This window comes from Echeneis naucrates, chromosome 5 (assembly GCF_900963305.1).
Source record: "Echeneis naucrates chromosome 5, fEcheNa1.1, whole genome shotgun sequence".
NCBI lineage: Eukaryota > Metazoa > Chordata > Actinopteri > Carangiformes > Echeneidae > Echeneis > Echeneis naucrates.
Genome location: NC_042515.1, coordinates 14,068,815 through 14,091,541, shown reverse-complemented (window position 1 = coordinate 14,091,541; position 22,727 = coordinate 14,068,815). Strand labels below are relative to the sequence as shown.

Here is a 22,727-nt window from a genome sequence, read left to right as displayed (position 1 = left end):
ACAAAGATTGACTGACAAAATTACAAAGGTGAAATCTTTAGGGGATTACTACTGTTGATGTATGGAAAATAAGATGAAACGGTTTTCACATTAGACAGAAAAGGCACTTTTGAAATTAAATACAGAAGTCTAAATAAACAAAACGCAGACTTGATGGAGGTAGGATGACGTGGATGGAAGGGCAAGGTCAGATAAACAATAAAAAATAATGATGGATGTGCTTCTGGAATCCTCAACCACTCATCACCATCCGGACAAGTTCTGTCAGGAAACAAAACAATATCAGAGCCTGAAGCATGTCAGAAAACTGGACGGAAACAATATCTTGCTGTTGTTTACCTTCATAGTTAATGCAGCCATTGGCATCTTCGTGTCCTGCTAAAAGAGTCTCCACCTCCTCCTCTGTCATTTTTTCACCTGGCACACATGCAAGAATTAACTATTTGATGCACAATAAAAAGTGCCAGAAAAGAAAAGAGTCAGCTGTGATCACTTAAGGAGGAATCACAGTCTTAAAGATATCAGGTCTTACCTAGTGTGGTGAGAACATGGCGTAGCTCTGCTCCCATCACTGTACCGTTTCCCTCCTTGTCAAAGACTCGCAGGCCCTCAACAATGTCCTCAAAGGAGCCCTGGTCCTTGTTCTTAGCTATGGCCTGAAGCATGGGCAGGAACTGCTCAAAGTCCAGCATCTTTTGGTTCATCTCTGCAGGTAAATTAATAACAAACTGATTTGATTTGAACTGATAACAAACAATTTTGTTAGTGTTTTTATTTTGCTGCAAGACATTAGATTTGTATGGATGTCAGGAAGCTTGTCTCTTCACTGGCTTTATAAGAAATAAATTCAGTTTTCAAAATTCGCAAAATGTTTAAGTTCGGCTGTGAACCAGAGCAATGCCAGAGTAATTGCTCAAATTGGTTAAATTATGCAAACAGTAGGTGAAAGACCTTTACCTTCTAATTTGGGGTTTCCCAGGACTTTAAGTACTTCAGCGTTGACAGGATTCTGCCCAAGGGCCCGCATAACATCACCACACTGGCTGTAGGTTATCTTCCCCTCACCCGTCCGGTCAAACAAAAGAAAGGCCTCTTTGAACTCTGTTGAACGGACACAAAACAGGAGCTCAGTACATGCACTGGCTTAGTCAACATTACAGGCAACACAAACAAAAGCATACAGATTATGCATTTAGTGAGGTAAAGTAGCTTGCACAGAACAACCACTTTTGACTGCAAACACTGATTGGAGAGTGCACACACGCAGTTACATATCTGCATTTCCAAAGTCGGGCCTATCAGCTCACATTATAGAGGATGCTTTAACAAAACTAAATCTGTGCAATGCTTGGGTGAACTTTCTCTGAGAGCTATTTGGAGCCCTAATTGCATCTGCAATGTTAAATCCAAAGTGAAAGAATATATAGATGAAGGTGTTACTTCAGTTATCACTGGAACAAGGAACAAGGAAACACTGGAGTTTTGTTTTAACACATGATCAACCCCATCGCCTCAGACCACTCCTGTCAGATGGGGACTGCTGGAGCAAATGCTTTCCTCAAAAACACAAATTGCTCCCACTCCTCCAATAAAACTTTTTTTTTTTTTTTGTTGAGCAGTGACATAAAAAGCAGATGTTTGGCATCAGTGTTTGTTGTCTGTTCCAACTATCTGCTACTGGTTTAGGGAGGGCTGCAAAAGAAAAGTTAATTTAATTCAATTTCATTTTTAACTGCTTATCCCTCAGGGCTGGGAGAGGGATTCGGACTGCTGTCACAACCTATGTGCTCTTCCATTGACAGTGCGCCCGTAATGTTTTCACACTGGCTTTGTAAAGTGGAAATAAGAGTCAGGCCCTGACCGCATTCACAATTAAACTGCATACAGTTGATCCACAAAATGTGTAGTGAACTCTTTTTTGATCGAGATACATGCAGTCCACAACAGTCGAGCTACAGGGTCAGAAGTCATGACGACATTTCAAATGAAATGATTATCATTAGATTTCTATGTCATCAAAAATTACTACTTGAACCTTCTTGTGGATGAGATGTGGACTCACCCATGATCTGGTCCTCGGTGAAGTCAGACTGGTTGAGGCAGAGAGGGAAAGAAGAGGTTGACATGAGTTTGATGAGAAAAGCTCTGAGTTAATCCTTCATGAGCTCCAATGTAGATTTAAAGAGGCTCAGCGCTGCAGCAGGCCAGGACAGACAGCAGCTAGCTCAACGTTATCTGAGCGCTGGCCTTTAAGCTGAACGAATAAAGCATGATTTTCGATTAAAAAAAACACCTATGGAAAAACAGACTGTAGGATATATCAGCCTTTACTCACCATGTTGGTGTTTCTGTGGCGGAGGATCCGGACGGTCCGTGATGAGACACCAGCACTTAGAGCCGCATCCCTGATGACGTCACCGCACAGCATGAGGCGACAGCCAATCACGGGCCGTCGCTCAGCCCGTTCAGGTGGGCGGGGCTGTCGATCAATGGTTTAAAAAATTACGATTATGTAAAAAGCTATTTATTTTATTTAAATTATTTTATAAATGAAGATATTTCATAGAATATACTGTATATATAATATACTGTCTATAATGGACTATAATGGAAATGCATCGTGAACCAGAACCTAAACATCTAAAATTTGAAGTGTCCAACACTATAGACTCTGGCAGACCATCTTGTTGATCAAATTGTGTCCAAAATATACAGTAACAGGGCGGCACAGTGATGGTCATTTACTGACTGTTCAGGGAATCAAACAAGCTGAACGCAGTAACTTGGTGTCACCTGTCACCTAAATTCCAACAGGCAGTATTTCTCCTGCATTATGGAGTTTTGGTTTTTTGACAGAAAATGCATAATAGGTTTGACAAAAGTCATACCCCAAGTAAAATTTGGATTTTCTTTTTAGCCCCATACATGAATACATTGGAGGGTTCCAGGAACCCCACAATAAATGAAAGAAATCTGGAAGTTATGACACGACACTGGGTTAGCAAATTATATGGGTCTCTCATTTAGAAGATGGTTATGCAGATGAGAAACTATTTAAAAATAATTGCAGCATATGTTGATTTAGCACCAATTTCATCTCTCCAAATTAGAACATTCTTGAAATTATAAATATTGTGAATAGTAAAACATTTACTTGGACTGAGATATCTGGCTGCCAGTTTGTGCAGTGGTTCGCACTGTTAGCGTCATCTCACTGTGCCCAAGGGGGCTCCATGCAGATTCATAGATTCACAGTAGGTTAACTGCTGAACAGTCTCTATATGCCGGCCCTGTGATAGACTGGTGACTGGCCCGAACAAGCAGTGTACGTGATGGATAGATGGAAAAGCTTTCCAGGGAAAAAAAAAAAAAAAAAACACTTTTTATTTCAACAGATACCAGTGTTGATAGTTTTACATATTCTGCTTTTAAATTCATAGTGTCAATGTGTGACTGATCAATATTACATCATATAAAATTAATACACACAAACAACTCCAACTGGTAAAATTATTTTCTTCCTCTCATTCTGCTTCTTCTCTGGACAGCTCTCCACATTGAAATCGGACAAAATCCAGCACACGAGCCTGTTGACCCCTGAGGAACTGTGCTACAGTCCTGCTAGGGTCGCCCAAGAAGGTCTGAGGCAGGAGACGTGTCTCGCTTTCACCGCAGGGTAGGTCATCCATGTTGCCCAGGGACACAGGGGCCTCTCCCACTATGTGCTGTCCCAGCTTACGTCCCAAAGTTTCCCGTTCTGCCTCCTTTCCGCCCTGGAAAACAACCAGCGCACCGTACCGCCCCATTGCCACCTCACTCTGACAGCTCAGGCCACCGTGCACATATGAGCCAATGTGCCAGTCACCGGGGACACTGACTGTCACCGCCCGTTTCACTGACATGTTCTCACCAAGGCGACCTAAGAGGAAAGAGGGAAGTGTGTTTTAACAGCAAATGATGCAATGAGCTGATCGTAGCAAAACATGCTTATAAACTACATTTAAATATTATGGTCTGACTGATTAGTTTTAACCCTCGAACTACATTAAGGCAACAAAGTTTTTGCTAGGTTCAGATGAGTTGTGTGTCTACATTTCCCAGTAAGTTTTAAATACAACAACAATGCCTTGCTGACCTATTGTGAGAGCCACCAGGTCAGCCAATGAGGCTCCTTCCCCAACACTGAGTTTGCTTAGCTCTTCACCTGTCAGGACACTCTGAAAACAAATACAAATTGTTCACAATCAGTTAGTTAATACTGCATACTGCAGTTGCAGCAATATGAAATGAATCTAAGTGGGGAAAATATTTTATTTTGACAACCACCAATTAAATTTGCATTGATCTGGTTTACAATACACACTTAACATTTCAAACAGTATGCAATCATTTAAATGTATTTGTCATACGTTTTACACCCATTTTTACGATTTGACAGTAGCCAAAAAGGCATGCACATACACAAGAAAGATATGATGCAAAGTGAAATGTTAAAAAGGATAAGTTTAAAGGTTATTGACCTTGCATGCTTTCAAAACTAAGGGAAACAATCAGTCTGAAATGTAAAGAAGGCTTATTAACTGGACAGAAATATTGTCACAGATGTTAAAATTGTGTAATTTTGTTGAATTGCTGGAATATTCAAAAGAAATGAACATTCCTCATGCTTGTTTTGGTTGCCACTTTGTGTACATGCATTTTTGTTTGGGGAAAAATAATCATTAAAGTGAGGAATGTTGTGTGGCTTTACCTTGACATAGCTTGTCTGGCTCTGGGCTTTGTTATGATACTGAGCCATGGTGGCAAATGCTACATCCATTACCAGCTGTTGGAACTTCTCATTGCGGGCAACAAAGTCTGTCTCACAGTTCACCTGCACCAAACAAACATGAAGTTAAACAGAAGATACACACGGCGGCAAAATGGAGGCTGAGCAACCGCAACAACTGAGTCAGTTATGGCTACAGCTGATCTTACCTCCACCATAACTGCAGCACTGTCCCCTACAAAGAGTCCAATCAAACCCTCTTTGGCTTTGCGGCCCTCCAGTTTGTTAGCTTTACTCCAGCCCTCCTTCTGGGCCTGCTGATGTAGCCAGGTCTCTGCCTGACAGAGGAAACAATCACACAGATATTAGTTTCAGCGTGTGCTGTTTATTTATTTATTTATTTTAATCACATTTGATCTGTGAGTGAAGAGGAAGACCAGAAGAGACAAAGAGACGATACCTGTGCAATGTCATTATCAAACTTCTCCAGTGCTTTCTTGCAGTTCAGGAAAGTGTAGCCGGTGGCCTTCCTCAGTTTCATCAGCTGGGCTTTGTCTGCTGCCAGGAGCTGACAGCCTGTGTGTACTGACTGCACATGCTGGCAGAGGCCGACCTGAGGAAGGCAAGGAGACAAGGGGACAAGGTTTACTGTGGCTTTCCACAGGAGACAGATACCAAACCTCTACATGAACTTATAAATATATTTACAACCCCAAACCTCTACGACAAGACAAGCCATTTACATAAAAAAGACATAACCTGTCACAAATATATATATTTAACCACAGCTATGAATGAATGTGGATCTGTTTGGGAGGATGGCTGGTGCCGGACATCAGAGACAAACCGGATCCTGACGACTCAAACTTCAGGTCAGATAGAAAGAAAACGTGAGTGAAGCTCCATCTGCTCACCTTCCCAATGTCTCTGCTCACCGCTCTGAAGAAAGAGGATAAGGACATTGCTACAGCAGAAGTGAGCTGTCTTACGAAAACTCAGAATGTCATTGAAATAGCACGCTGTGTACGGAAGCCGAGCGGGGTCATATTAGCGTTTTTAATCACCGCGCAGCGCCCTCTACAGAGCAGGAGTACTCTTACATTTCTGAGGCTTCATCCAGTGACTGCAACACTGAAAATGATACATGTTCCCAGTCTGTCACTGTACAGAGTGATCTGATTAGAAGAAAGAAGAAGAAAAGGAAAGACAGAGTGCGACCTGTGCAAAGCGAATGTCCCGAAGGGCAGCAGCAGCAGCAGCAGCAGCACTGGAGGCTTTGACACAAACTTCAGTATGAAGACTTTTTACAGTCAACCAGTTCTAAGAACAAAAGTAAGCAAAGTAAATGTATTATTAACATTCTAAAAAGCCTCCAAAAGAAGGAGTGAGATCGGTAGTGGCAGATGTTCAGGTCATAGTATCGGTATGAAAAAGTGCTATCGAGCCACCCCTACTTAAAAATGCACAGACAGCAAATACCAAAAAAACAAGAATGTCTTCTTTTCCTATTTAGATAAGAAATAAAAACCATGAAACCAAAGGGTGTGGTCCTGTTAAGTAAAATGTAAAACTACCAAGGAGACTACAGATGGAAATTAGCTTGTGGGTATAATCTGACATATTTACATTTGAATGTCCATTTATCCACTGTCCCTTCTTTTAAATAAATAAATGATCTGATTTCAACCATGCCTTTCTATGTTTTAAAATCCATTGAACATTTGTTTTGTGTTGTGTTGTATAAACTGTTGTATTAATTAAACTTTTTTACTGGGTATAATTTGCCCCCATGGGGAGAGATTACCTTAACATTGCCACAGGTGAGCTATTCTGGGCAATCTGAGCTAATTTGCACAGACCCTGTGAAAACCAGCACCTGGGAATTTTGGCAGGAGAAATAAAAACGGGGCCTTGAACACTTTATTACTTGAAATTATTTTATTCTAGATCACATTGTTTCTTTGTATTGCAATGTAAAACAAACATTTTACTTTTAATTTTATAGAAATTACCAACAAAAATAAATTCAAAAAGTCCCAAATTGCAATTTTTAGCACACCCCAGGCCTTAATATGGTTTTATTTTTATTAATTAATGTCCGGCCTGTGTGTCAAGCAGGTGTGCAGTTTCACAGACGTGAGTCGGGCTGAGAGTTTATTTATGCTTTAACATGCATTTTTAAAAGCATTTTGAGAAAGTTTCACTTCGTTAAGGTGTTTTGTGGCCCTTCAGTGCCTGACCCGTTTTGTTGATCCATACCTGTGATAAATAACCTTTGTCTTCAACCAAGAAACACCACAGAGATCACACCGAAGTGACTAACACCTGACAAATGGGATGGGTTAGTAAGACCATTGTGTTTGGATTGGTCAGGTCAAACTTGCTATAAAAGGGAGACCATGATAACAGACAGTTTACCTTGTTTTCAGGTTGCTGCTGGGCCAAGATGAAGGTCATTGCTCTCCTTGCACTCTGTGTGACCCTGTTTTGCCAGGGATACAGCAGTAAGATACCTATTTTTTGTTTCTTTGCTCTGTTGTCACACTTGCCTATGTGTGACAACATTTATCTGACATTTAATTATAATATGTCATTAAAAATGTGAATCTTTCCTGTTTCTTCCCAGACTCCCTGGACTCCTGTCAGGGTCGGTGTGGTTATGGAACAGACAGTAATTTTTCCTGTCAGTGCAACACGCACTGCGAGCGCTACTCAGACTGTTGTTCAGACTACGCTGAAGTATGCAAAGGTGAGAGTCAAGTGATTGTTATTATTATCACATAGTCAGACTCGATAAAAATCCAATAACCTGCATCTTGGCTGTCTATTCTAGCTGGAGCCTCATCTTGTGAAGGGAGATGTGATGAGAAATACAACTCTCAGAACAAGTGCCACTGCAACTCCAAGTGCACCCAGTACCAGAACTGCTGCAGCGACTACGCCAACCTCTGTGGCAGTAAGACCAACCACGTGTTGCCTGTAGCTGCAGTCATCTCATGTTCTATACTGTAGCTCACACCTCTTATTCACACAGCACCTGCTAACTTTCACATGGAGCACTCTAAATGTAAACAGTCAGCAGCCAGACAATGAGCCCTGAATCTGCACTTTCAAAAATACTGTATTACTGTGATATATACTGCAACCTGTTGTTTTTAATCTTGTGGCCCCTTGAGGAAGCACCACCCCCGGGTTGAGGAAAACTTGACTGTATATGACAGTAGTAGAACTAGCCAAACTAGTAGAACCCTCCATGCAACAGTACTAATATATTAGTGTATGTTTGACACATTTTCGAGAAAATGTTCCTTTTTTTTTCATTAATACTTTGATAGTTTATTGATAATTAGACCTAGTTACTTTGACTTTTGCTTCAGGACATTTTATTTAATATTTTACTAAAATTTTACATTGCGGTATTGATACTTTGACTTAAGAGTCAGTCAGTCTCTTCGCTTGACTGCAATACACTAAAGTGTAGGTCAGATCTTCGTATCCGACCAGCAAGTGTCACTGTTGAGCTACATAACATAAAAAAATATACATAAAACCTAAAAATTTAAGCAAAGAAGTTATTTCCTCAACTTCACTTATGTCCTTTGTGTAATGAATGAATAAATAAATGTTCCATATCTTTAGCTGATAATTAACCTTCATTCAGAAGTGTTATAAACGAAGTACTCAACACGAAGAATGGTCCTCTCAGCGTGTCTTACCTTATTTTAGTAAAATTCATTATTGCTGTTTTCTAAGGAGTAGTAATGTTGTAGGCAGTCAAGTTGCAGCTTAGATGAACTATTTACTATGCTAACGTTTAATGTTACACAAGAATCTCTGATATTGTCTACAAGTAACTTATATTGTACTTATATGGTGATTATAGTCTGTTATAAAAAGGAGTTTGGACATGTGAGATGCAAAGTAATTAAAGCTGTAAGACAGCTGTGGTGAGGTGCTGTTTCAGTAAATCTGCATTTGTATTTTCCTGACTGATTACTGAGCAGCAGTACATTTGTAGAGAAAAGCGTAAACTGTGACAGGATTCCAGTGAATGTTTTTCCACAGGTGATGGGGGCAGCAGTGGCAGTGTGATCACTAATGCTGAGATCAAGGCCGTGTCTGAGACACTTTATGCTCTGGACTCAAACAAGGCTTCAGCCTCAGAGTTGATCATTAATGCTCAGACTCTGGTGTCCGACTCTCAAACCAGCTTGCAGACGGATCTTTCATCTCAGCCGTGAGCAGACCTTCTCAGTAGCAAAGCATCCTCTTCGCGATCATGAGATATTTACTTCTCTTACTCGTGTTACCTATGTATGTGTTTACACTTCCAGCTTGTTCCGCTACGTGGATGAGGAGGCTCTCTTCACCAGGCCCACGTATGCTGCTCTTCTGGCTGTGCTGGACAACTACCAGAGGATGACTGGACAGGCAGAGGACTTCACCCCTCAGCAGTTGGCTGAGCAGGAGGCTTTTGTCAAGGAGACGATGTCCAACACTGAGCTCGGAAGAGAGCTTTTTGCTTTCCTCTACACAAAGGGTAACTAGGTCCAGGTGCATGTGTGGTACATCCTGACACTGCTCAGACAGCACGAGCCATCTAATCTCTGACAAAACTAAAAGTCAGAACTTAATTGTATAACTTGAGGTGTTTTTATTTGGCTTTTATTTTTGTTTAATTTTTGTCAATTTGGCTCAAGGACTTTTGTGTTGGATTTAGTGTCATCAAGTTTCAGACTGCAGCCAACTGAATACCCTCTTCTTCCATCCATTTGTAACTGAGTTGGAGCAACTACAATGGCACTCATAAAAACACAAAAAGCCCCCCTGGGAAACAATGTTTTCATTGTCCTTTCTGTACAAATGCAGAAACGTGGCAGTGCAACGCGGTCAATGATTCTTATTTTGGGGTGTTTGTGATGCATTTGTGAATATGTTCTTATGCATATTATAGTCCATTTCTGCCAATACATTCCCTTGATTCTACCAGCTGGTCCCTACTGAATTAGAAATGAAAAGTCTGTAGTGTACTCAAGGATGTGCGGACAACCATCACTGGATCACTTTTCACAAGTTTCACGAGAGTTTCACGTCTCCCCCTCTAGCATCCACCATTTTGAAACTTTTGTTGAAGTAATGAAAATAAATCTTAGTTTTCATTTTAAGGTGTCTATGCATCAGAGGAAGAGTTCTTTCAGGACCTGAAGATGATGTGGTTTGGTCTGTACTCCCGCAACAATAACAAAATGGACTCCAGTGGTTTTGAGCACATCTTTGCAGGTTCGGACAAAGCAAACGTTTTGAAACACTACAGCTGTTTTAGAAATAATCTCCCATGTGTTTATTAAGAACTGTATCCTGTGTGGTAGGAGAGATCAAGGGCGGAAAGGTGTCTGGCTTCCATAACTGGATCCAGTTTTATCTTCTTGAAAAAAGGGGAGAGCTGAACTACTACAGCCACAGCTTCAATGGGCCTGTAAGGATCCACAGTAAAGATCACAGTTCTGTTTGTGTTGTGATATGAACCCCTCCTTTAAATATCTTTCTTTTTGTCTTTCTCAGTGGACTTCCTACCCCGATGTGATGGGGATGCAGTTCATGTGGGATGGCTACTTCAAACAGGTTGGCTCTGCAGTCATTGGCTGCAGCCCAGAGTTTGACTTTGCCATTTACAGCCTCTGTTACATCACCCGCCCTGGGAAACAGTGAGTTAATCTACATGTCCTGTGATGTCCTCTGGTTTGTGAGTTTTTTCTGGTTTCATTTTTACTCTCTTTTGTCCTCAGGTGTCAACTGAGCCTGGGAGGGAAGGAGCTCATAATCCAAACGTACACTTGGGAAAATTCGTTCTATGGCGATGGGAAGAAGTTCATCGGCTCTGCCTTCCCTGCATCACCCAGGAGCTAACATAGCCCCATAACAAATCAAAATAATCAGATAAATGCATCTATCTTCAAACGTTGATTCTTTGGTTTGCAGTTGATGGATGCAGAACAACTTGCATGAATAAATTGTCAATCAGACGGTTGACGGAATAATCTGTGGTGAAACATTTCTGAACAGCCTTACTGAGTATGAGAATGCGGTGCTCTCCCAGGAGCATGAACCAACTGTGCCTAATGGGACAAAAAATGGTCGTTTACACACCCTGAGCAGACACAATACTGACACCGACCCCTCAGTAGTAAGAGCATGTGAGCATTTCACACAATTTGGTATTGTCTTTTATAACAGAAAAAAAAAAAAAAAACCCAAAAACAACAACAACAAAATGCAGGCTTTTGCCGAATGAACTACAGAAACAAAAAAACATTAACAGATCCTGTTCTGCTTGACCTGCTCTGAACAGTAGCCACCAGCTAAACCTGTTCTTATCAGCTGTCCATGGAGCTGTGTTTGTAACTCCCCAGTGTGGGGTTAACTGGGTGTGTGTGTGTGTGTCTTTGTGAATGGGTGAATCCTAGGGTGTGTGCGTGTGCGTCCAGCTGGGATGGGGGTTGATTTTCCTCTTTCACTCATCTAGGGTGACTAACAGGATAAAATTTGGTCTGCTGACAGAACAGGGGGACACACTTGCAGCCTTGTTTAAAGAAAGTATTACAGGAGATGGATCTGCCACTGATTCCATTGTCCACCATTTTGTGTGCATTCATGCAAAAAAAGAGCACAAGACCAGTCAGTTGCAGGGAAACTCTGGCCCTTAAAGATTCATTTGGTTTTGGCATCACATGCAGTCAAAGTGCTAAGTCTAAATAACAGCATGACAATAAAGTGAGCCCCAGTTAGAATTTCTCTTTCTACCTTGTCAGACAATATCACATTTTCTGAGCTGGTGACTCTAAAATTAGAAGAGTAAATCTTCTCCCTTCTCTCTCTCTCTTTTCATGCTACCCTCCTTTTAAAGCCCCAATAGAATCAAATTAAATCACAGTGGGGCAAATAAAAGAAAAAAAGATTCAATTGTTTCTTTTGTCACTCACACAACTTCATAATCGAATTATAGCTGGCCACCCGCCAGCATGTCCCTGCATCTCCCCCAGATGGGCTTCTCCTGGCAGATCTTGTGAGCCACCTGACTTTTGTTTTGTAATTATATTATCCCGCTCTCCCTTCAGCGTGTTGCGGCTAATGGCTGTGCGGGCTAGCCCAGCTGCACATGCAGAAACAAAGCTGCTTATGGGGCCAGACAATGGACCCGTGGAAAAGGGACGCCTGAAGGCGGTCAGCCAATGAGCACGCACAACGGGGGGCCAACAGAGGGTTTCGGGTAGGGTTAAAGGGGTTTAGGGGTTCAGTCAGAGAGGGGGTGTCTATTTTACCCAGTAGTGGGGTCCATCAATGAGCTGGTTAGTAGAAGGGCACATGGTCAACATCACCCCTGTCTCCCCAGGCTTGTTGCTGGGCTGTAGGGAGGTTCAAGTTTGGCTTAGATGCCGGCCATTTCTAAAGTTGATGGGAAACCATGAAACACATGGTAACATTCATTCTCCTGAGCTTTTGTATGCTTTCTGGGCAATTTGATGACTGAATCGTCATTGGTGTTTCCAACAACACACATTATGAAATGAATACAGACACATGTTGAGTGAGAGACAATCTTGGTCCGTTGAAGTAACCTGGTTGCTCTTGCTGCAGTAAAAGTATATTTGAGGTACGCACACACACACACACACACACACTAACACACACACACACACACAAACTCACACATGCACACGCACGCACACACACACACACACACACACACACACACACACACACAAACACAAACAAAAACAAGCACACTGACATACACATACTCTTCATGCTGTGGTGTTGACATCCCTCTGAGGGCTTCCAGTATGACAGATGGACAAAGCCCACTGTCCCCCACTATCACACACAGAAACACTGGGGATTAAGAGGAAGGTCATGTTTGTGTGTGTACTGGAGTGAAATTTTATCCGCCCTTGGGTTTGTTTGTTTTGTTTTTTTTTAACCATAATCAACAAAATTCCCATTCCTCAAATGTACCTAGAAAAGGTGCAGGAAGGTCTGGCTTCGGAGAAACCTTGACATGGTGAGTGAGCTGAACTTCCAGTGGAGAATAGATGAGCATCTGAGGCACATTAAGAGAAAACCATCTGCAGGATGTTTTCATCACGTGTGGCCAGCACTGAGGGACCTGGGGACATTATGGCATACATACAGTATTGCTCTTGAGCAACACCACTTGTGGAACATGAAGGATGGATAACGTGAAGTAAATGGGTCAAACTGGTTGTGTGGTAATGAAGACAAAGTTTTGTCGAGACTCATTATTTATCAAACTAAGATGCAACTCATACTTACAGAAGAAAAAAAGCAGATCTTAATCTGTACGAGTAGGTATAATACTTAAGTATTAAACATCATAAACAGTTTTGTGGGAGTGCGTGTGTGTTTGTGTATCGGGACACAAGGCCTCAGCTATCATATTCCCCTGCCACTTCCACTCTGGGGATGCCAGAGGCTCGACTTTGTTATTCCCATTTGAGGCTGCAGGTGTGGAATATGACTGAGAGACCCGTGGGGGGGTGGGGGGTGGTCAGCCTGGGAAAGAGCAGGGAATCAGAAGCACATATTTTAGATGACCAGATGATATGGTAAAGTATTTAGACATAAATCCAAAGCACAGAAATTAGTTTTATGTGCCAGATAGTAGTGAACATTTTTGCAAAAATTAAAAAGATGACTCATTCTACTGCTCTGACATAACATACGCAGAACTTTAAGATCATGCAACAGCATCAACGCAAGATTATGACAGTAATTTAAGTGAAAACAGTTGATTTCAAGTTTTTAATAAACTTCATATTGTGATGAGAATGAAGCAAATTGTTATGCTTCCACTCTACAGCGTCAAACTGTTATTGTTCCCTGCACCATTTACACCTACAAGTGGCACAAAAAATAGTGGAAAACTTGAACTATTCATGAGATGATTTCTGTAATCTTTCTTTCACTCTTAAAGCTAAAACATGAAAACCTTCTTTACATATGACGTGACCAACTTTTAGACTGCCACCAATGAATAAATTCCTTTTTCCACTGCCTCAAGACACTGACACCTAAAAGATCAAATATATACTGATAACTTAAAATATTATTGGCTTTCTAATGAGGTCATCAATCAGAAGTCTTGCACTCATATCCTTCAAAGGTCCTGAGTCCTCAAGTCAGATTAGACACTAATTGCACACCTCGTGTGACCAAACATACTCCGTCTGGACAGAGTGAGATGAAATTGTTCTGCAGTTTATCTGCACAGGGAGGGATGGATGGCTGGAGGAGGGAATGGAGGAAACACCTGCTCACACGCAACTTCAAGCTGTCACATACAGTTAGGCTCAGCCGCCTGAGTGCGTCTCCTCTCCGCTCAGCGCCAACATGCTGCCGCCCTCCCACAGCAACAAAGAGCCGGGCCTCTTCTGTTTGTGTTTCACTGAGCTTATGCACATCTCCCTGACCCTCCACATAGGCAGGCTGCACGCACACGCACACACACACAGGCGGTGAGCCACGGGCCAGCCACGCGCGAGCTCAGGCACATCATAAGCAGGAGATGGATGGAGAGGGAGGAGGAGGAGCTTCGGTGTGGAGGTTAAAACCCAGAGCCCCCGCAGAGTGACCCACACTCAGACTCACTCTGTGGGACAGCAACAAACTCCAACGCTGGCTCAAGGGCAGAGAGACAAACCTGTGAGAGGGAAGAAGCATCACCATAATATCAACCGTCCTGAGAAAGTTCTGGAGGACATCAATACTGGTAAAGTTCACTCAAATTATCTATGTGATGTATGCAGCCCCAGAGATGGATGGTTTTAGTTCAGATGATTGTTCTCTATTTGTCATTAATGTGGTGAACCTCAGTTTTAGACCTGCAGCAGTTGATTCCAACAACAAAGTCAACAGGCAGTGAATATATCGAAAATAAAAAATTTAAATTAAAATTAAAAATCTTAATATATTCAGTTGAGATTTAGCTAAAAGCAAATAGACGAGACATTAATATTTCTGGCTTTTGAAAAGTCTGTTTCAATTCAATCTGAGTCCTCTGTCACTGATCTGGGGGATGATGATCTTTCATTTAATCCCACAGTCGTGGCCTCATCCACGGAGCAAATCCTGCAATGCCCCAGATTGAAGTCCTGTCAGTGACTTGATCTCGCCGAGACTCGGGGCATTACCAGTTCATGAGTTGACCGGGATTACCCGAAAAGAGGAGGGAAGGGGGGAGAGGAGGAGTCAGTGGGTAAAACTAGTGATTGCATGAAAAAAAGGACAGCCATCACTGACAATAATGTCATTTTATATTTGTTTGGACCAATCACAAATCTGCTCAGGAGGGAACTGTCCGGTGCTGAAACACAGAATGAGAATAACTTAATCTTGTTATTATTTTATTGATAATTTTAATAATGAAATAAATCACCACTGCATGGAAATATTTAATGTAGCTCTGAAACATCCTCCAGATATATTGACAGACATCTAAAAGACACCCGATATTCATACTTTTTTGATTTGATTTGATTTGATTTGATTTGATTCAGTTCACATTTTAAAAAATATTTAATTGTAACTTTTTTTTTTGCTTACATGGAGGTCTAAGACAAGTAAGATGTTGGTTGTTTAATTTCTAACAAATATAATAGCTAGTCTGTGACAGACAATATTAAATATTATTATAATAGTAATATTTAAATGTATAGGTTGAAGGGGCAACATTTATAAACTACCTTTCTAATCTATTGATAGCTCAAAGTGCTTTACTATGTGCTTCTCATCTCCACCCCTTCAGATGCTTACATTCATACACTGATGGTGCTGCATCAGCTAGGTTTTGTCTTCAGCAAGGACACTTTGACAATCCTATAGGTACACAATATGAGGGTATACAAAAACTTTTATAAAACTATTATAAAATTAAGAGGATTCAAATAGAACAAAATTAAAATACTCAGTACCTCAATTTTATACTTCTGTGGCAGCAGACCCACTTTTGCAAAGGTGGTCAATGAACGGATCACACTGGAAACTGGATTTCATTTGTCTAAATAAATGCAATTTTTCATATGCAATTACTACACGTTGACAAACATTTTTAGGTGTGTGCGCCAAGGAATATATGTTTGACCAAGAATTTTCCTTTTTCCTACAGTACTATGATGATAAAGCCATATCTGAGACAAGGCGAAGGAGAGGAGGTCGTCAGCCCTCTGCAGTGGATGGACGAAAATATGAGCTCACCTGATGGAGACACATCAGTCTCATCACATAACTACAGAGCAAGTGGAACAACCCAACAGGTCAGGGAGATGGGGAGTGAGGATATGGAGGAAGATGAGGAGGATGAAGAAGAAGGACAGGAGGATGAAAACAAATCCAAACGACGAGGGCCGAAGAAAAAGCGAATGACCAAAGCCCGGCAGGAGCGTTTTCGTGCAAGGCGCATAAAGGCCAATGCCAGGGAACGCTCACGAATGCATGGTCTGAATGATGCACTGGAGAACCTGCGCAGCATCATGCCCTGTCACTCCAAAACGCAGAAACTGTCCAAGATCGAGACGTTACGGCTGGCCCGCAACTACATCTGCGCTCTGTCTGAGGCCCTGGAGGGGGGGCTGTCCACAGAGAGCAGGGCTTTCATGGAGACGCTGTGTAAGGGACTTTCACAGCCCACCACCAACCTTGTTGCTGGCTGCTTGCATCTGGGACCAGCTCCCTGTGTGGTCATGAGACCTGAGGACAGGCACGGTGTTCGGGCACCACCTCCCCCTCTCGGTGGCATGGTGAGCTATTCCTCTCCAGGTCTGCCTAGTCCACCATATGGTACGTTTGACTCTGCTCACCTGCTTCAGCTCAGGGCGATGAAAGGAGGAGTATATGAGAATCACCCACCACATGACTATAATGCCGGCGGTGTGGGCACCCCTCCATACGATGGCCCTCCCACACCCCCCTTGAGCATCAGCAGTAACCTCGTACCCAAACAGGAGCCTTCACCCCATTACCCACCCCCACAACACTACTCCCCTTCTGCTGTGGACCAGGGCCTGTATCAGACTCAGAGAGCCTATGATGTGCACTTAGAGGGCCCATATGACTCCTACCATCCACCGCACATGCCCTCACGACACATAACCTCTATCTAGAGGACCAGTGGATTCTGCTTCACCTCCAGTACACCCTGACTGGTAGAGTCTAGTCCTTCATGAACATTGACTGATGGACATGTGTCAGACTTTAAGACAGAGCGATTGATGTTTCTCAGAATAGAAAAGTGCTAGTAGAAGAACAGTAGGATAAAACTTGTTTGAAGTGAGCACTTGCACAGTAGACTAGCACTGCATTCAGATAATATTAGAAAATACTTGACTTATACTGATACACTTTCTTGAGAGATATGTACCAAATAAGACTCCTAGCAGGAAATCTTGCTCCAGCCATTTTTACCAGGTCACCTGTTTTCTAATATTGGCACTTGTTATTTAGCTTGGGTAACATCAGATCTTCTACTTAAATTAAAGTATTGTTATTTATTCTCTAACTTAATACAGTGTATATAGACTTTAATCTGATGTGCAGATATCTGGTTTTTGTATATATTTGTGACCAGGTTTTTTTTTCTTTGTTACTTAGATAGTTTGTCTTTGACAGTATTTCTTTTGTGTCCATTTTCTTTGTTGGGTATTATTTCATGTTTTGCACTCAAAGCACAATAAGATGTAGATTTGCTTAGCGCCATGTAGCCATGTTTTGGAGAGTGTCTCCAGGTTTATGGACAGGGAAAAATAATCAGAAAGAAAGTACAAAGGGAGGGATGGGATGAATGAGCAAGGTGAACAAGCAAAAAAACTAAATAAAACTGTGGTCTCAGGTTAAAACTGTGAAAATGGAAAATCTGTTTTCCATCAGGTTTTGCATTGGGTGTTATTTGGTCTTTCTCATTCTGTTTCTATTGGAAAAGTTTATGTTATTAAAATATTAAAAACAAAGTAATTCTATGAGCCCTTTGCTTACTTTCTGTCAAACCGATGTACGGATAGATTGAGGGACCAGCACACTGACGGGCAGACACATCCTTTTGCGTTGCCATTGCCAGCACGAGATCCCTTTTACTTTGTTTCTCATTTTCTCCTCAGACCTCGGTGGTTTAGCTGCACTAATCCTTTAGCCATCCTTTAATGAAAGGGCGGATGTGTGAGCCAGGACTGTAAGTTAAAGATTTATGATGGACATGGTTGCCCAGCCACAAAGACTTTCTACTGACACTAAAGTGGAATAATCCTGCTCTGACCTCCTCTCAGACAACATCTTAACACTCACAGATCAACACATATTTGCGCATCTACACTATTAAATACACACAGAGACAAATCCTAAATGAAGATTTAGGTTGGAGAAGACTGACGTCCTCTTTTAGAGGGGAAAAAGCCAATGAAAGAACATCATTTCAAAAATGTACTTTAAATATAGAGAATACAATTAAAAAAAAAAAAAAAATCAAAGATTTGATCTAAGAGCAGCCACTTTTGGTCCACACTCTATGTTGGTCAGTGCGAAGGCCACCCACTGAGAGGTCACTACAAAGAGGTCACAAGGTCACACTGGGTCATGACGGACTGGTGGGAATGGCCTGAAAGAGCCATGGTCACCAGATGCGTAATCATTTTTCTGGTAGATGTACTTTTCAATGCATCGCCTCATGTGAAAGAATAAATGTTGGATAAGAATGATGATAGAGGTTGTGTAATGGATGAAATACTCATAATCCTGATAAACATGCTGATGAACAGCCCACGCTTGACCTGCGCTGGGAGAAATATATAGTTTTTTTCCCCCATGGATTAGTATAAGCCTATGTGTATGTTTGCAGTGCTTTTGAACCCCTAACCAGGGAGAGCAGACAATAACGCTAAAGCAGCAGGATGAATAGCAAAAATAGGGCAAGGCCCGGTTCTTTAGAGACCAAAAATCAGCCTATTGCCACAGGACATGTAGGATATTCTTTACTTTGCCACATGATAGATAGTGGACCAATGGGTTAGGCAAAAAAAACAAAAAACAAAAAACGATTTGTCTTTTGAAAGGGGGACTTTTGCACCTAATACAAAGAAAAGGCTGCATTCTCCTTCACCCTTTTTGACCTTTGACCTCTCTGATTGTGAGTCTGGATGAGTATCTGATGGCAACAGACCTGATAGATGTCTCATGAGCTACTCATCCCATGAGCCATACTCAGGACACGGTGAAATAGATTTTAATCTCAGTGACACATACTGGAAATACTTATACATATACATACCTGTCTTAGTTTATATATATATGTGTGTATATTAGTGCTGTCAAAATTAACATTAATCCTGATTACTTAATTTGCATGATTCATTTAATTAAAACACAATCCCCAAAAAACCCATCTCTGGAGATGCATATCAGGCAGTGTGCTAAAGTTTGTCCAAGCGGAGTTGCAGTGAAACGCTGTCCAAGATGGTGGCCAGCGGTACAGCAAAGCTGAGTATTAGTATGCAGAACTGTTTCTTTGAGAGGGCACAAAACTCTAAGGTGAGTTACAATAAAAAATTGGGAAGTGACACACATGCTTTTATTTCACATGTATTAATTAGTATCAATACTTTACTAGAATAATCAATACTGAAATGAGTTGCGTGTGAGTATCGATATATCGATACCTCTATCACTAGTGGTCAGCTCATTCAGGATGAAACAGAAAAGCTGACACTGCTGGCTCGCAAATATCTCACACTCCAGTTTACATTGTACATAAGAAGCGGTCAGCTCTCCTCTCCAAAAACGAAATACAATTAATAATGAATGAATATTAATCATGATTAACCTAAATGAATCCACAAAGGCCACAAAAACAATATTACAGTATTATCAATATACAATTTTATTTGCATCTGTGCTACAATATGCCATACAGACTCCGTGTGTGTGTGTGTGTGCGTGTTAGCTTAGACCGGGATATGGTGGTTTGCTTGTTTGAAATTCTTTATGAGGGATAACCTCCTGCGATGCACCATCTCTTCTGTGGATTGAATGTGTGGTGTTGCTGCGTGTCATTTGGGACTAAACATCATTAAGCAGCTGATCAGAGCACAGCGTCTGAATGGGAGCATTAAGTCACTAATCCTGAGGGGAGAGGGGCATCAGTACTTTATCTCCTCTGATACACAAAGGCATGGCACTATTGTGAACTTACTCAACAAAGGAAATCAGTGGGCAGTGCTGTACCCTCACTCAGGCACCCTTGCGGTACTTACCACCGAGTTCAAAATAATAATAATAAAAAAAAAAAAAATCATAATCACTCTTTTATAAAGTTGTAAAGAGTTTTGAAGCTGTGCATTTTTTCAGAAAAAAGGTCTCTAACTGAGTAGAGCAGAATTGCACTGCCACCAAGTGGTGAAAGTTTTGCTGAAATAAAATCACTTGTTGGATAAAAGATGAACATCTGGCCACAAGGTGTCATCATCTCACAGATATTTTCCTGTATTCCTTCGCCTTTCCAAAACCAATAATAGATTGAGATTCAGCCGTCTATTGAACACAGTCTGTTGGAAAAACCTGACGGTCTTTGTACTGTAATGGTGATGTTGCTCAAATTTCCAACATGATGTTTGTAGGGAGTGAGCCAAACAAAAAAGATTTTGTGGTGCTCTCACGGCGGAGTGAGTGAAGAGTGGGAATAGAATTAACCTATTTACAAGTAAACTGGTTGATGGGGAGTGTTTGAATCTTAATAATCAGGCTAATGAAGGTACCTGGGGACTCTGCTCTATCAGAAGCCTGCTTCCTGTCTTCCCTATCCTGAGAGCAATTGTATCAAACTCGGTAATTATTTACCATGAAAGGACATAAAAAAAGGATTAATCAAGTAAATCTGACTGATTAAATCTTCAAAGGCAATACTGAAGTGCAAGGACTAATAGGGAAGAGGTGCTTTTATCCTTGAGGTGGAAAGATGAAGAACAAAGACAGACGGTGCTCTTCCTCACTGCTGGTCCACTGAAGTTAAAAGCAGCCACACACACGAACAATATTCTGTAGTATTTTAATAAAAGTTATACTGCCATCCATTCAGCATCAAAATACATTTTTTACTTTTATTGAATGTTGTATATATTATTTGAAGCCAATAAGGAGATGATAATAATAGATCATTATTATATTGCATTATTTCAATACCTCCAACTGTATATAACAATAATTCCTCATGTTATATTAATCATTCAAAACCTGCCGGTTCTGGATTCCTTTAAAGGCCTTAACAAAAAAAGACATATTATATTCTTAGATTAGAGAGTTAATGATACTTTAAATATCCCCTGGTTAAATATTCATTTTCCGTATTGTTAATATAAAAAAACCAAATGAATGTCGAATGCCAATACACACTAAAGCAGTTCTTCTTATCATCTTCAGCTGTACAATTATAAATGTAGTTTCAGGCTGTTTGACCTTGTGTGACCTTCCCCTGCAGAGAAAATATTCCTGCTTCAATGAAAGAAATGTCTCATTACTTTTGTGCTCCCATGTCCCAGAGACCAGTGCCAATTTAGGCAGAAATTAGGTGAACAGAGACTAGAGCTGATCCTCTCTTTACGTTTGTGGACAGCAGCAGTTTCGGTTACTGGCTCAGTGAGTTGATATGTTAGCCCAAACTACTCCACATGTCCGGGGGAACGGAAACATACATAAACACTGATGAGCCATATAAAGATCAGAGAAGAGACCCTGCCAGATGTAATGGAAAGTGTACTTGTAAAAATTTTATTGCGATGAGTGTGAGAGAGTGATTTGGAGAGATGACAGCGACCCTGAGAGGGAGAGGGAGGAATCTGTGTGTGTGTGTAACTGTATGCCCCTGGTGAAATGTGCTTACTGCTCCAGTTTGCTGTCCTTCCCCACTGTCCCTTAACCTAACCCCTACGCATGTTGCCAGAAGGTGTTAGTGTGTCTGTTTGTGCGTCCTTATTGAAATGAAAGCACAGGCCCCTGCCCGCCATGTTAAGCTGGGATAAGAGCTTTGCAGACGTTTCCTCCACAGGAGTGTCAAAGAGGGAGGAGGCTGCACTGGACAGAACGTTTACTGCGTTTACTGTTTGCATTAAACACTTTTTAACCAGCTTGTGCCATTCAGAGAAGAGAAATCCACACACTAGATGTTCGGAAATGTGTTCATTTACCAACTCCCACGTATGCTTCGTATAATCCTTAGGTGAGGCAGACCTGAAAGCGTCTTTGCATATCAGAATTAGACTGACATTTACTCAACATTGCGCCATGCCTCAATTTCGCTTTTCCTGCAAATACTTTCACACCTCTCTGAAACAACTGCAGCAAGCACATTTAGGATATCCAATCTGAATTTACACATGAACTGATACACATTAATGGAAAAATATACTGGTGCACAGTATCCCACATTATCATATTTGTTGATTTGGTTCCCATTCTTATTTCCATCCCATCCCAGCTCCACCACAACTTCACTTGGGGTGTTGGATGCAAAATGAAGCTAATAAAGGGAAAGTGAGCAGTAGAGAGTAGGTTGGACTTGCAGGGGATCAATATTTCAAAGACTACCTACTGTCAGTAACACATGTTGGATGCTTTGTGCTGTGAGCCGTGACTGTGAAGCACTAGGAGGCTGCCATCCTCACAGAGCTGCTGAGAACTAGATAAAAAAGTTCTACATTGGATGCCTGACCCAGTTACTGCGACCAGACGAAACCACCTTTATGTAATGATCTGTTTGATCACCTGATTAATGAGGATAGTTCTGATTGCCTTAATCTTATTTGCCTGAAAGAATAGTTAAAAATCAAAGGACTTCATGGATTTCTCCTGAGAGTGGGCCATTTGCATTCAGTCTTTTATAATAATGCAAAAAAGCATTGATCGGTTA

General features: G+C 41.3%; 4 protein-coding genes across 4 annotated transcripts; 2 read left to right on the top strand and 2 right to left on the bottom strand.

Moving 5' to 3' along the window:
• Nucleotides 1-48: 48 nt before the first annotated feature.
• Nucleotides 49-2,201, bottom strand: myl6 (myosin, light chain 6, alkali, smooth muscle and non-muscle). Its single transcript, XM_029503247.1, has 5 exons — nucleotides 2,063-2,201; nucleotides 958-1,101; nucleotides 533-706; nucleotides 340-417; nucleotides 49-261 (listed from the first exon to the last, which is right to left on the bottom strand). Exons 1-5 carry the CDS (start codon nucleotides 2,124-2,126, stop codon nucleotides 233-235), a joined length of 489 nt encoding a protein of 162 aa, XP_029359107.1. The 5' UTR covers nucleotides 2,127-2,201; the 3' UTR covers nucleotides 49-232.
• Nucleotides 2,202-3,366: 1,165 nt separating this feature from the next.
• tsfm (Ts translation elongation factor, mitochondrial) lies at nucleotides 3,367-5,788 on the bottom strand. The gene is made up of 6 exons (XM_029503246.1): nucleotides 5,683-5,788; nucleotides 5,229-5,381; nucleotides 4,978-5,106; nucleotides 4,751-4,873; nucleotides 4,136-4,217; nucleotides 3,367-3,919 (listed from the first exon to the last, which is right to left on the bottom strand). The coding sequence occupies exons 1-6, from the start codon at nucleotides 5,728-5,730 to the stop codon at nucleotides 3,525-3,527; spliced, it is 930 nt and encodes a 309-aa protein (XP_029359106.1). The 5' UTR covers nucleotides 5,731-5,788; the 3' UTR covers nucleotides 3,367-3,524.
• Nucleotides 5,789-5,970: 182 nt separating this feature from the next.
• On the top strand, nucleotides 5,971-10,684 carry endou (endonuclease, polyU-specific). Its single transcript, XM_029503244.1, has 10 exons — nucleotides 5,971-6,100; nucleotides 7,198-7,272; nucleotides 7,395-7,517; nucleotides 7,602-7,724; nucleotides 8,834-9,005; nucleotides 9,103-9,308; nucleotides 9,935-10,048; nucleotides 10,138-10,244; nucleotides 10,331-10,473; nucleotides 10,555-10,684. Exons 2-10 carry the CDS (start codon nucleotides 7,215-7,217, stop codon nucleotides 10,673-10,675), a joined length of 1,167 nt encoding a protein of 388 aa, XP_029359104.1. The 5' UTR covers nucleotides 5,971-6,100; nucleotides 7,198-7,214; the 3' UTR covers nucleotides 10,676-10,684.
• A 5,270-nt stretch (nucleotides 10,685-15,954) lies between these two features.
• Nucleotides 15,955-16,944, top strand: LOC115044161 (neurogenic differentiation factor 4-like). The gene has a single exon (XM_029503032.1). The coding sequence runs from the start codon at nucleotides 15,955-15,957 to the stop codon at nucleotides 16,942-16,944; it is 990 nt and encodes a 329-aa protein (XP_029358892.1).
• The last annotated feature ends 5,783 nt before the right edge of the window (nucleotides 16,945-22,727 follow it).

What these genes read in the sequence shown, in the direction of transcription:
- endou (XM_029503244.1), top strand. Translation starts at nt 7,215, where the DNA reads ATGAAGGTCATTGCTCTCCTTGCACTCTGTGTGACCCTGTTTTGCCAG. An exon ending in ACGGATCTTTCATCTCAGCC is followed by an intron (nt 9,006 to 9,102) that starts GTGAGCAGACCT and finishes TTACACTTCCAG; the next exon opens with CTTGTTCCGCTACGTGGATG. An exon ending in TGCTTTCCTCTACACAAAGG is followed by an intron (nt 9,309 to 9,934) that starts GTAACTAGGTCC and finishes TTTCATTTTAAG; the next exon opens with GTGTCTATGCATCAGAGGAA.
- tsfm (XM_029503246.1), bottom strand. Translation starts at nt 5,730, where the DNA reads ATGTCCTTATCCTCTTTCTTCAGAGCGGTGAGCAGAGACATTGGGAAG. An exon ending in TTGATAATGACATTGCACAG is followed by an intron (nt 5,107 to 5,228) that starts GTATCGTCTCTT and finishes TTCCTCTGTCAG; the next exon opens with GCAGAGACCTGGCTACATCA. An exon ending in GCCAGACAAGCTATGTCAAG is followed by an intron (nt 4,218 to 4,750) that starts GTAAAGCCACAC and finishes ATTTGTTTTCAG; the next exon opens with AGTGTCCTGACAGGTGAAGA.
- myl6 (XM_029503247.1), bottom strand. Translation starts at nt 2,126, where the DNA reads ATGTCAACCTCTTCTTTCCCTCTCTGCCTCAACCAGTCTGACTTCACC. An exon ending in CACCGAGGACCAGATCATGG is followed by an intron (nt 1,102 to 2,062) that starts GTGAGTCCACAT and finishes TCCGTTCAACAG; the next exon opens with AGTTCAAAGAGGCCTTTCTT. An exon ending in GGGAAACCCCAAATTAGAAG is followed by an intron (nt 707 to 957) that starts GTAAAGGTCTTT and finishes ATTTACCTGCAG; the next exon opens with AGATGAACCAAAAGATGCTG.
- LOC115044161 (XM_029503032.1), top strand. Translation starts at nt 15,955, where the DNA reads ATGATGATAAAGCCATATCTGAGACAAGGCGAAGGAGAGGAGGTCGTC.